Below are 12,895 nucleotides of genomic sequence, written 5' to 3'. Positions count from 1 at the left end.
ACGATGTTCACGTTAGCAAGAGGGCGTACCGTGAGCTCCTGACGTGTCTCGTCTTTTAAGATTTTTTCTCGATAACACGTAGGAGAGACGTGTATAGAACTGAATTGGTTCGTTACAACACCTGTTTGTTTCTTTAGACCTTGTGATGACATCGTTTTGCTGTGAGTCTGAAAAATAAAAATCGACACCAAACGCACAAAAGTTCGACCAAAAGAAAACGCACGTACGGTGCGGCACGGTGACCTGCTCGAGATTGGAAAAAGGTAGCTGACATGTGGGCCCTGTCTCTCGTCGCCTGCCTTGCTTCTTCTTTCTCGGTCTCGGTGCCTGTGAAGGGCTTCCTCCGTTCCGTTGGTCGCCTTTTTCTCCGTTTCGAAACCGTCACCCCCGCAATCCCCGCAGCCCAACCTATCGATCTCCCCCCCAGCCCCGACGCGTGACTTGTCATCTTCCCCGTGTCACCCAACTGCCCCCGACTCGAGGACACACGACACGATCGCCAGTTCACCACCCCGCCCGATCCTTGCTGGGTCATGGCCACCGCCACGCACGGCGCGCGTACGTGACGTGCGCACGTGCATGCGCTCGGCCGCTATTACTAGCGTGCGCCGTGGCCCGGGCGGGGCTTCGCTGCTGGGAGTCGAGGGAGTCCGCTCCGCCGCGTGCATGGCCGCCGCCATCGTCGTCCGCCGATCGGGGATCGTCGTCTAGTCGTTGGACGCCGCCGCGTTCGATCGGTTTGAGCAACGAATCGATCGAGCCCCGGCGGGCTGGGCGGGGCGGGGCCGGGCGATCGAGCAATGACGGGCGCGGGGCGGGAGCGGGACGCGGACGTGGACGCGGCGGCGGCGGCGAAGGCGCAGGCGGCGCGGGAGGTGTGCGCAGCGTCGGCGGCGTTCGCGTCGTGCCCGCACCGCCGCCGCTCCCCGCGCGGCGGCCGGCCGCACTTCGTCGACTGGTACCTCGTCCTCGCCGTGAGTAACCCACACCCACCCAATGCGCGCGAGCCTGCGCGTACCCTCATCGCGTGTTGAATCCGACTCGCGCATTCATCCTCTGAATCCTCTGTTTCCGTGGTGGCGGCGTGCAGATCGGCGAGGCCGCGTCGGAGGACGCCGTGCGGCGGCGGTACCGGCAGCTCGGTAAGGAATGCATGCAGCGGGCGCCGCCATGGCACCGGACTCGAGCTCCTCCGATTTTGCAACGAGCAAATGGATGGATGATTAACTAAACTAACAACAATTCATTTTGCTTGTCGTGTGGTTTTGGATTTGCATGCAGCGCTGCAGCTGCATCCGGACAAGAACAGGCACCCCAAGGCGGAGGTCGCGTTCAAGATCGTCTCCGAGGTGACGACCCGCGCATTCTTCCCCCATTTCTAAATTCTTCGTACGCGCATCGGGTCGGGTCGCCTTCTCAATCCTCGCGATGCTTTCGCCTCCCCCTTTACTTCGAAATTCGAATCTCTCCGCCTTTCCGCTGCCGCCTCGAGCGTGGCTATCCATCAATCAGCAGCATTTTAAAAACCAATCGAATTCCACAGTACATCAGTAGCAGTTCATCAGTGAGCTGCTGTTGTCTGTTACGATCGATCCGATTCTCCTGGTAGGATGGTTTCGATCGGATGGATCTCGGTACAGCTCATGCTGGGAGACGGGTCGTTAATGGAGTCCAGTCCTTGGCTCGCAGACTCACGGTGCCCGTGCCGCCAGGGCAGTACTACGTGGCGATCGCGATCCGATCCGATGCCACCGGCTGGCGTACGCGTGCGGGCGCTCCGAGTTCGATCGAGCTCACGCGCCGTTGTTACTACCCGCATTTACTTCCAGCATGGAGGGGGAGGATTTAATTTAATTGATTCATCTGACGCGCGGCGTGTGCGAATTGTGATGTGTCGCTGTTGCCGTGGATGCAGGCGCACGCGTGCCTGACGGACAAGGCGCGCCGGCGGGCCTTCGACGCGGAGCGCCGCGCCAGCTTCTGCGCCGCGTGCCACGACCGCCACGCCGCCAGGTCGCCGCCCGCCGCCGCCGGCAGGCTCCGCGCCTCGGCCGGCAGCAAGCAGAGGGTGGCGGCCGATGCGCAGGCGGCGTCCAGGAGCAAGGAGGGGACCCGCGCCGCGCAGGCGCTGCGGGACGTGCAGAACCGGCTGCGGGACGAGTGCCGGGTCATCGACGGCTGCCTGCGGGCCAACAACGCCGCGGCGTGCGCGCGCCGGCGCCAGTCGTTCCCGCTCTTCGACCCCTCCGACCGGCGCCGCTTCCCCGACTACCCGCACGTCCGCCCGCCGCCGTTCGGCAACGCGGAGTTCTGGCGCTTCGAGGAGCGCATTGGCCGCGCGGATCAAAAAGACCAGAACCAGAGGTGGTGCAGAGGCGGAGGCGAGTCGCCTGTGTACCAGATCAGGACGGCGGCGCCCGCAGAGTGCACCGCGCGAACCAACCGTGCGTGGTGAAGACAGCATTAGCATAAGCACATGTTTTTTTATTAGTTTCCTTCTTTTCCATCTCGAGAAAGAAGTGTTCAGATTCACTCCTACATTTAGATTCATATTCCTTCATCTTTGTCAAAACTTGTTTTAGATCAAAAGCACGGAACATACACGAAAAGCATTTTACAATGAGAAAAGGTATCCAAGGACAGTGGCAAAATCTCAGATCCGGATCAGACAGAAGAAAAATCATCCGTAAGAAAAATCTCGGTGACAACATCTATAGCCCCGCGCATTCACTAGTATAAATGTGTGTATGACACCTAGGGTAGTAAGGTTTAATGAGGAGTTTGCATTGCACTTGCACCCATAAGGAGGAAACAGAATCAAGCGAGTAGATAGATGAGTTACACGTGCCTTGCCTACACGTCCAGAATGACACACTTCCAAGTGACCAGCAGTAGAAGTATTCTCCAACAGTAAAGCGGCCAAAGTACAAGCATCACACGGAGGATGCTCAGCCTGAAACCAAAAGTACCTAACAGGTTACAAAAAATGCTGGTCACATATCAAATTACACCAATAAAAATGTGAAAAAGCTTAGTAATTAGAACATGCATGTCGGAGGAGATACCTGCAGCTGTATATCTTCTGCTCAGTCAATCTTTTGTTTTTGATTCTGTTTTTGAACAGAAGCTGTTCGGCCATCCCTAGAGGCAAGAGATAACACCCTAACCTCTTCTCTAAATTCTTTTTTGTCCTCTATCTTGTACTCTTCCGCACTTCTTCTTATGTCCAGTGCAGGCCTAGGTTGGCCGGAACTCCCCCAAATCATGTCCCTAATGGCATCCTCCGCTTTCTTCACCGCCTTCTCCGTGGCGCTGAAGCAGATAATTTCAACTTGGATGTGCTTGAGTGAAGAGAGATTCCCCAGGCCGAAACTGAAATCTTCCGTTGCAAGTGACGCCTGAAAGGATAGCTTAAGCCTTTCAAGGCTTTTCATAGATCCTTTTTCGAACTTGATCACCATGGCACGACTGAACAGGTGGAAAGTTTTCAGACAACCGAATCCATTGCTGTGGACAACCAACTTATCTTCAGTAACAACCCTTCCATCTGGGGTCCTCTTTGCAGTAGGCCTTGCTTCTGGGGTCTTCTTTGCGGTAAGGGATAGGAAAAGGAGAGCAGGTAAACCCCCAAGAATTCGAAGAGCATCCTCTTCCAACAAGTAGACCTCAATGGACAGAGAGCTGAGTTTTTTCAGTTTGTCAATCCAAGTTGGTAATGTGTTAAACGTGCTGTGCTGTACCTCAAGCTTTGTAATGTGCTGAAAGACTTTCTGTACATCATCATTTGGCTTGAACTCTAGCGAACAGCAGGTGGAGATGGATAGATGCTCGAGCTCACTTGTGCTCAGTTTGCAGAGAGTCTCGGGCAGAAGTTTACTGGAACTGTCATCCCATGACCACAAGGCAACTTTGAGAACCCTCAGTTTTGACAGAGTACATATGCCTTCCAGAATATCTGGAGACTTACTGATGTCGATGTCCTGCAGCTCTTTTAGGGCTTGTAGATTACTAATCCCAGCTGGCACTTTTGTTGATCTGTTAATAAGGAGACAGTGCAGTTGTTTTAGTCTAACAAACGTACGAGGCAATTCAATTACACGAGTTGCCCTCAAGTCGAGCGTCTGCAGAAACTGTAGGTTTCCAACCTTTTTGGGGATCACAGTAATCTGTGTGCTTGCAAGGATCAGATATCTCAACTGGCGCGAACTCCTCCCAAGGTATTTAGCAACATGTCGATCCTCCAACGAACCTTCTAATACCAGCACACGCAGATTCTTAATGATCGGACAGGTGCCCACCGAATCAGAACTACAAGATATAGAAAGTGAACCCTCCCGGAAAGACTTGGATGCTTCTGCTACTACAGCATGTTTTTCTTTCTTGCTGACTTGAAGAGATAACCGTTCAACCTTGTTCGGCGGATCAGTCCGTCGTTGGCTAGCTGATGTAGTGTTATGCTTTTCTTTGATTAATAAATAGGCAATGAGGTCAATCATCACCAGAGGTACCCGGCAAGCTAGAGCATTGCCATCATTGTCAAATTCTATTGGCTGGATCATGCCAGTATCGAGAAGCTGATAGAAATAACTCTCTCCCAGCTCATGTAAGTTCTGTCCATGGTCACCACGGATTAAATCTTCAGATAGCCATCTCTGTACCAAACTATCTCTCCTAATATCATAATTCTCTGGGAAAATACTTAGATACAAGAAGCATGTCCTTAGATGTTGAGGCAGATCATGATAACTGCGTGACAGAATTCTTCTCATATCGCTTACACGATCACCAAGTTCAAACCCAGAATCAATAGAGTTGCACACCTTTTTCCATTCCTCTTCTGAATTTAGAGAAGCAGGCAACAATCTAGTTATAGTAATGATGGCTAATGGCAACCGGCTGCACTTGTTTAATAGTCTCTTGGATACGTCTCTATATGAAGAAGGACAACCAGCTTCACTTCTAAAACATGTTCTTCTGTAGAATAATAATTTGGAGTCCTCATCAGAAAGAAGCGGCAGTGAATAAACTCCACCAATGGATTCAGCAACATCAAGTTTGTAAGTTGTGGCAATTATTCCACTCCCATGGTTATTACCAATAAATGTAGGCTTGATCGTTTCCCATACTGATACTTCCCATATGTCGTCAATAAAGATCAAGTACCTAATGATAAATCATGTTCAGAGGTATGAGTTTACAAGTATATAAAGCTACTGGTCATGTGCAGAAGTGTACATGGGTGTCAGGATAGTTTCTTGATATATTGTTTTGGAAACTCAATGGAGATTTATTTTTGAAAGACACGCAACAGATTTGCGCATCATCGCATTAGTGAGAGTCTGAGAGAAATAGAAACAGCACATGACTCTAGCAGACCACTCTCCGGACTGACTTCAAATTCAAAATGTCAATTACAGCAAAACCTACCCCTGGTCCCCCAAGGACGACCTGGGAATTTTACACAACACCTCCAAAAATGAAGAAGTGAGGCATGTGGTTATCTCTAAAAGCTCAATATGTTTTTGTTTAATTTGAGTGTAGGAACATCGCACTATCAAGAGGATGCAACGTTGATAGTCTTAAACATGTCTCTACTCAAATAATCCATCATTCTCAGAGATCGAGGGACACGAACCATGTAACGAACACCGGTGCTTGAAACTATTAACTCAGTATGAGAGAGTTCAGCCATGACCTATAACTCTAGGACATGCGTGCAAAACCAATGCCCTGGATGCAGCGCCCCTTAGTAGGCTGTTAGGGAGTTTAATTTGACTCTAACTCGATCTAATGCCCCTAATTCCAACCTGAAACCTACTCCTCCTACATATGTTTGACACAAACTCTATCAGCATTCTAGAAGGACATAATGGAGGAGTGGTACACATAGCAATACCATAAAGAATGAAAGGTGAATATGCACCTAATGTGTTGGAGTACCTTTTATCTTCGAGGAATTCTTTGAGTACATTGATTATTACTTGGAGATTATCTTGCATATTGGAAAACTCTTCCATGCTGGAATAAGGGCAACGAACTTGATCAATTATACTTTTCATGATCCCCACAATATCAGGTCTTTCCGACACCGAAACCTGAGCACAGCATTCAAATTGATTTGAGATCTGTCTGTAGACTGATCTGGCGATGGTCGTCTTGCCTAAACCTCCAATTCCATAGATGGACACCACTTGTAGTTGTTGCTTGTCCGTGTGTCGGCCTTCCATCAGCATTTTGATTATTTGCTCACGTGGGCTCTCAATTCCAACAAGCTCACTATCATCATTGAATAAATCCACTCCTACAATGTAAAATTATTAACAGTACAACATAAATTGATATTGATGTGTAAATATATAGCTGCATGCAGGTGGCGAATGACTCGTGACAAGAAAACATATGAACAGTTGATGCAGTAACTTAATTAACTACCTGTCGACCCAGCAGTCGGGATATCATCGTTGTCATCAAGCTCGTCATCAGTCTGGCTGTCTGAAGAGAGCCAATTAATGCATGGATCAGTGAGGAAAACAAGAAAGATGTAACACCTATATATACTTCGCCTCTAAATTATAGTTCACTCTAGTTTTGTCCTAAGTTAAATGGTCTAAGAACTTGAAAGATATATTAATTAACATCTATATTACTAGATAAATGCACTATCAAGACATATTCTCATGGTGGATTTAAACGAAACTGTGTGCAGCTCATTTACTCTAGTTGCCCTCAAGTTAAAGTTGAAGAAGTTTGACTTAGGATAAACTATAAACTATAGTGCACTATAATTTATACGAATTCCTCTAGAAAATAATCTATACGAATTGAGTAGATTTGAAGTAAGATTGACAATGGAACATAAATTCATGCATATATAAAACTGAACGTGGTTTAGAACGAATTACAAGAAAACATATGAATAGCTGAACATTTTGATGTAGCATAATTAACCACCTGTCGACCCATCGCTCCGGATGTCACTGCGAACAAGCTTGTCGTCAGCGAGGTTCTCTGCAGTGAGAGCCAATTAGTGCCATGAGTCAGTGAGGCAAAGAGAGGGAAAAAAAAGATGAAACAGCGAAATATTTAATTAGATTGAATAAGGAAGTAACTAGCAATAGAGCTCAAACAAATGAAGAGCTCAGCAATTGATGACGGAGCTGAACAAAGTAGTACTCACGTATGTACGCACCTTCCGAGTCCGAGTCCGAGTCCGAGTCCGGCATATATGCCCCGAAGCTGAAAGGTTCTCTTGTGTACAGAACGGACCATTTCCTTTGATGTCCTCCATCTTCTGCATAGGCATTTACATGCTGGATATGACTGAATTTGGGCCACTCGGGGCCACCCTTTCCCATGGAGATGGATTTGAGTAGCTTTATGGTACAATCCAGTGTTAGGTACACTGGACATACATCATCTTGCAGCTGCAAGTATCCAGGCAGAGTTTCCATCGTGTAGTCCTCCAGCACAAGGCTCCTGAGTGCTGGCACACCCTCTAACACTCTCAGTTTTGGGCAGATCTTGATGGTAAGCTTTTGCAATCTAGGCAGATTAGCTATCTTACTCAGCCTTGGGCTCAAACAAATATCGAGTTCAACAAGAGACGAAAACGCCTCGAGAGATTCCAGCCGCCGAGCATGGGCAATGACTAAATGTCTCAAAGCCGTTGCATGGCAGGAAAGTCCAGGAGGAAAGCTCCTCAGCCTGCAGCGCTCAACAAGAAGCACCTCCAATGCCGGCATGACTTGCACATCATTCAACGGATCCCACACCCAACCGCGCCATTGCACCATTCCATGCAATACCAGCTCCTGCAGTCTGGGAAATGCACACTGCAGATCACCGTGACGCAGGAATTCATGCCCAACATGCTTGACGAGTGGTGCTTTGTTGATTTCTAGGCGCTCTAAACAGGGTATCTGACACAAGCCATCAGGGAGCTTGACGCAGCTAGCCAGATTGCGCAGCACCATATACCTCAAGCTACCGAAGGCTGCCGCTTCTGCCCCCCACATCCAATTCGGTAGCCAACGCCCAATGTATGTCTCCATCACTAGATTCTCTACGCAGCGTGGAGGGAACAAGTGCTCGTATACCTCCTGGATTAGCTGCCGCTCCGAGTTGGTCACATTTGCAGATATTGATGTGCTGCAGTTCAAGTGCAAAGAGATAAGGTGCTCCATGCTGCTAATCATGGCCTCTTCAGCCAAATAGCTAACACCAACCTTTTCTATGCCTTCTAGCCTCAGGCTCCTTAGTTTTCTTAGAGGCGCTAGCTCTTCCAAACTGCACCAGCCCTGGCCCTCGCCGTCTCTGTGTACTGGAAACCCAAAAAGTGACCTCAAATTTGTTAACCTGCCGAATCCCCTGGGTACGACACCAACACTTGATCCAACCAAGTCAAGGGATCTTAGTTGCGTTAGCTTTATAATGTTGACAGGAAGCTCGACAAACCTCCCACAGTTGACAATCCCAATGTGCTGTAGGAACTTCATTCGATGTATGTCATCTGGTAGACTAGATATATCCGAGTCATACAAGTACAGGTACCGCAGATGCTTCAGCTGACAAATTGACCTTACCAACCTATCGGACTCTGCAAGCCTCACTACATGCAGCACCCGTAGACTGGAAAAACTACTCCATGAATCACCAGGCTTGAAGTTAATTGTGCGGTTTATGATCAATACTCTTAGTGCCACCAGCTTCTGTAAATAATCAGCCCATTCTACTGCCACTGATTCAGCTGATTCTATAGACAGACGCCGCAATTTTGATAAAAGGGGACTACTGACCTCAGTTTGCAGCTCCCTATGGACCACTAACGCTTCTTCTCTAGCCATATGCTGAGCAAATGAGCGGACACTATCATGCATGCTAGATGACGCACCTGGTTCTATTAGGTGCCTCATGATTAAGTCCTGGTGGTACTCTGTTCCTATATATTCTAGTTCGTCTGCACGTCGATCTGCCTGGTGAATAAATCCTTCACTGATCCACATGTTAATAACATTAGGACTGTCGAAGTTTACTCCTTTAGGTAAAAGTGAGCAGTATAGGAAGCACTGCTTCAGTTGCGGACTCAAGTCCTGGTAGCTCAAGTATAATGAGTGAAATACTTCACCAAATTGTGCGCCTGACGACCCTAAATAATGGTTCAAAACACCAAACCATGATTCTCGTGTCCGAGCTTTTCTCCTTAAAAGTCCTCCAATCACTTTAATTGCAAGCGGTAAACCATTGCATTTTTCAACAATCATCATCCCAGTATATTTTAAATCATCAATATCTCTCTCATCTTCGGCTAGAGATACCTGCTCATAGTGCAACTCAATTTATTGATAGGTAATATCTACAACAGCATCTGATTCAATATGCATGGTAACTTCCCATTAAATAATTCCTAGAGTTAAAATTTATTTTTGTTTGTATAACATTACCCCTTCCACAGTAGCGGAGCGTGAAAGGAAACCAAGGGAGGGGCCAGTTGGCAAAGCTTTCACAGCTTTCATTAGCTGAGTTCCACATCTCTAGCAGGCCCAATAAAGACCCAATAAAGAAGAGATGTATGTGAGATATGCATAAAGAAGAGGTGTGCGTGAGATATACATGCATCCATGCAAAATTAGCAGGCATGCAAGAGATATATGCTGAACTATTCACCAATTTCTCATTGGCAAGGGGGGCCGAAGCCCAGTGTGGCCCTAATTGGGCTCCGCCACTACCCTTCCAAAATGTAAGGGATTTTAGTTTTATTGTAAGTTAAACTTCTTTAGTTTTAACAAATCTATATATAAAAAAGTACTAACATCTAAGATATCAAATCAGTTTCACTAAATCCACCATGAAATACATCTAGTTAGTGCATTTATTCGGTATTATAGATGCTAATATAAACTTCGTTAGAATTGTTGGAGAAGTTTGTCTTATGACCAAACTAAAATGGCATATATTTTGGAATGGAGGGAGTAGAAAATATCCTGTTTAAATACTATCCTTGCTGCTAAGCGATGAATGAATATTCATATTGGACAGCTGAATTATAAGAGTGGTTAGGTCATCGAACCCTTCGCAAAATATAGACAGCTAGCATTAATAGATCCTAGCTTATCAATCCATCTGTATATGTGGTGTTGGTCATAGAAGCAGATTTCATGGGTGTTTGATTTAATTTCTTATAATTAAGATGCATGAGAGGCTAGTCGCTGACCTGCTTCTTCAGTAATAACCAACTGTCATCCGGATCCAGCGTGGTAACTCGGTGAAGGTGTTGTGCTCGCATCCCACGAGCAGCTTCATCGTTCCTTGTGGTTACCAACACTCTGCTTCCAGGACGGCCGCCATTAAGTGGTGGTCCAAGTATATCATTCCATACCTTGTCGCTCCACACATCATCCATCACCAGTAAAAATCTCTTTCGTCCCATCAGTGCCCGATTCAAACGTTCCTGGAGCATGTGCATGCTGTCTGCGACGCCATCTGCGTTTCCGTCGACATAAGCTATACTTTCTCGTAGAAGGCGAATCCCGTTGACCTCCTGAGTTACGCTCAACCAGATCTTCACGTCAAAGTTTGCAACTACCATTGGGTCGTTGAAAACCATCCTAGCAAGGGTGGTTTTTCCTATCCCAGCTGCGCCAGTTATAGCAACAACGACAACATTGTCGATGACTGATCTTGTGGGAGCATCCATACTGTTGACCAACAGATCACAAAGCTTCCTTCTGTCTTCCTGGATCTTCAATCCAACAATATCCTGTTCGAGAAAAACCGGTCCAGTTTCAGAGTAGCTGGAATACCTCGTGGAGCCAATTGCTTGAAGAGTGAATTGAAATTTATAGCTCCGCCTCATAACATCTTCTAGCCTCCTGTTGAGCGCCTTGATTTCAATCCCGATCTGGTGTGGAACGACTTGGTTGCTGAAGCAGGATGACAATAGGATGTTCCTACGCCATGGAGCAGATCTTTCAGCCAACATGGGGTCTTCTCCACTCTCCAGGATCTGGCAGATGTCAAGGATGTCGTCGGCGTCGTACATGGCATCCTTGACCTCCCTCATCCACCGCTCCTCAGACGAATCGCGGAAGCGCCTCCGCTCGGCGTCCGCCAGGATGGGAGAGAGGTCACGGAGGGCTGTCTCCAGCTTGGTGATCTCACCGGGAGCGCGCAGGAGTGTCTCCACTTCTTTCTTTGGCATACGCTTTAGGATCCCTATTAGCTTGGACGCGAACGCATCCGCCACGGCGGCCATGATCGTGCTGGAGCAAGCAGCGAGAGAAGGGAGAAGCAGGTTTGGAAATGCAGAGCATTTGTTATGGTGCTCTTGGGGATGCATTTATTTATGGATGCTGTACAGTAGAGCCATGTCATCGGACCCAGCGCCCCAGCCACACCAGCAGTCAGGGTCTGTTTTGAATGGAGGGACACGGAACAGAGAAATGAGATGAAACAGAGGAAAGGGGAAAGGAATGCGGTGCCAAAACAATGATGATGACATTAATTTTTCATCGGTCACTATTTTGATAGGGCACGACATTTAGTAAATTAAAATAATAATGAAAAATTCTTAATATATATTTTTTAAAATAATTTAAGATGACCGATGTTATCCCGCAAAAGATAATGTAATTAAGACTCAAAACTGAACCTAATTATATAATTTTGAGGGTAAATTGAATCAAGAATAGTTTAAAGGTGTCGGGGCAAATATCATGGATCCGCCAAAGAATGTTCCTTAGGAAGCTGATCACGGATTACCTCTCCCGAAGTACGCGGCTTGGGCTAGCTGGGCCGTCAAATGGCCGCAAACAGCCCACTAGGGGAAGGGGCACCGACAGCCCAACGCGAAGCACTGGTGAAAGACACGGCTGCTGTCGGTGTTTTACCTCCAGTCCACCGAGGGATACCTCTGAGGTAGTGAGTTTGGAGGTAGGGTGTCGCCAAGATTAGAAACTTAAAGGTGCAAGAAACACATGCAAGGAACACAAAGTTTAGACAGGTTCAAGCCGTCGCAAGCATAATACCCTACGTCCTGTGTGGTTTGTATAGTCTTACGTGATGATTGGGTGATCTGATGCATGAGGCACAAGTTGTCCCTCATGCTCCTGCTTGAGGAGGGTCCCTATCCGCTCTTATATAGTCTGGAGGGACAGGGGTACATGAAAATTCTAATCGGGTACGAACCCTAGAGTCCTACCCGAGTGGTTTTTGGGTAGTTTCCTACTGTCTCCGACTAGTTTTACTACTAGTTCTACTACGTTACGAGTAGTTACAACTGGTGTAGGGCGTGGGACATGCCCCACCCCTTATGCTATAAGATGTAGGCTATGTGCGCAGTCTCGTGGGTCCGGATTTGACAGCCGCCTCGCCCGACCCTAGGGTAAGGGATCGGGCGCGTCCGCCTGGCCCGACCCCAACGATGAGGGGTCGGATGCGTCCGCCTCGCCCGACCCCAAGGGTGAGGGGTCAAGCACGTCCACCCAAAAGGCATCGGTCCCCAGGAACCCCACGAAGTGACTGGGGGGGTGGGGGTGGGGGGAACCTCTGGCGTAAAGATAGATAAGGACGTGCAACAACATGACCTCCGAAAAAGACAGGCTACTATGGCAAGCTCCAGTCATCTACCGCGCTGGGGGTCAAGCCGTTACGTTGAGGGGCATGCCGCATGTCGCACCAGGGCGCGGCATAGACTCGCACCGCCCGTTCCGTTGAGGAGCACGCCGCACGTCGCACCAGGGCGCGGCATGGGAGCGCCTCCGTCGTCATCTACAGGCCAGTGGGGCCCATGCGAAGGGGTGGAGAGGTGGCACGATCGAGGGGATCTCTCTCTGTATCCACTCCCTTCCCTTTGACTTATAAAAGGGGAAGGGAGACCCCCCGCCGAGGGAAAAAAATG

The 12,895-nt window shown here is 48.2% G+C and overlaps 2 protein-coding genes across 8 annotated transcripts; one reads left to right on the top strand and one right to left on the bottom strand.

Annotated features, from left to right (window-relative positions):
• Positions 1–800: 800 nt before the first annotated feature.
• On the top strand, positions 801–2,473 carry LOC112875533 (chaperone protein DnaJ-like). Its single transcript, XM_025939410.1, has 4 exons — positions 801–974; positions 1,091–1,142; positions 1,282–1,349; positions 1,916–2,473. Exons 1-4 carry the CDS (start codon positions 801–803, stop codon positions 2,453–2,455), a joined length of 834 nt encoding a protein of 277 aa, XP_025795195.1. The 3' UTR covers positions 2,456–2,473.
• An 89-nt stretch (positions 2,474–2,562) lies between these two features.
• On the bottom strand, positions 2,563–11,295 carry LOC112875982 (putative disease resistance RPP13-like protein 1). 7 transcript variants are annotated; one of them, XM_025939999.1, is made up of 7 exons: positions 10,211–11,295; positions 7,178–9,314; positions 6,952–7,008; positions 6,433–6,492; positions 5,941–6,301; positions 3,066–5,163; positions 2,563–2,969 (listed from the first exon to the last, which is right to left on the bottom strand). In XM_025939999.1, exons 1-6 carry the CDS (start codon positions 11,249–11,251, stop codon positions 3,087–3,089), a joined length of 5,733 nt encoding a protein of 1,910 aa, XP_025795784.1. In that variant the 5' UTR covers positions 11,252–11,295; the 3' UTR covers positions 2,563–2,969; positions 3,066–3,086. The 7 variants fall into 7 exon arrangements, with proteins under 7 accessions (XP_025795784.1, XP_025795785.1, XP_025795786.1 ...); XM_025940000.1 differs by having other exon boundaries at positions 2,563–2,953; XM_025940001.1 differs by having other exon boundaries at positions 7,190–9,314.
• Positions 11,296–12,895: the final 1,600 nt, after the last annotated feature.

Source organism: Panicum hallii, chromosome 9, assembly GCF_002211085.1.
Source record: "Panicum hallii strain FIL2 chromosome 9, PHallii_v3.1, whole genome shotgun sequence".
Taxonomy (NCBI): Eukaryota; Viridiplantae; Streptophyta; class Magnoliopsida; order Poales; family Poaceae; genus Panicum; species Panicum hallii.
Note: the sequence above shows the minus strand (reverse complement) of the source record. Positions and strands in the feature narration are given on the sequence as shown.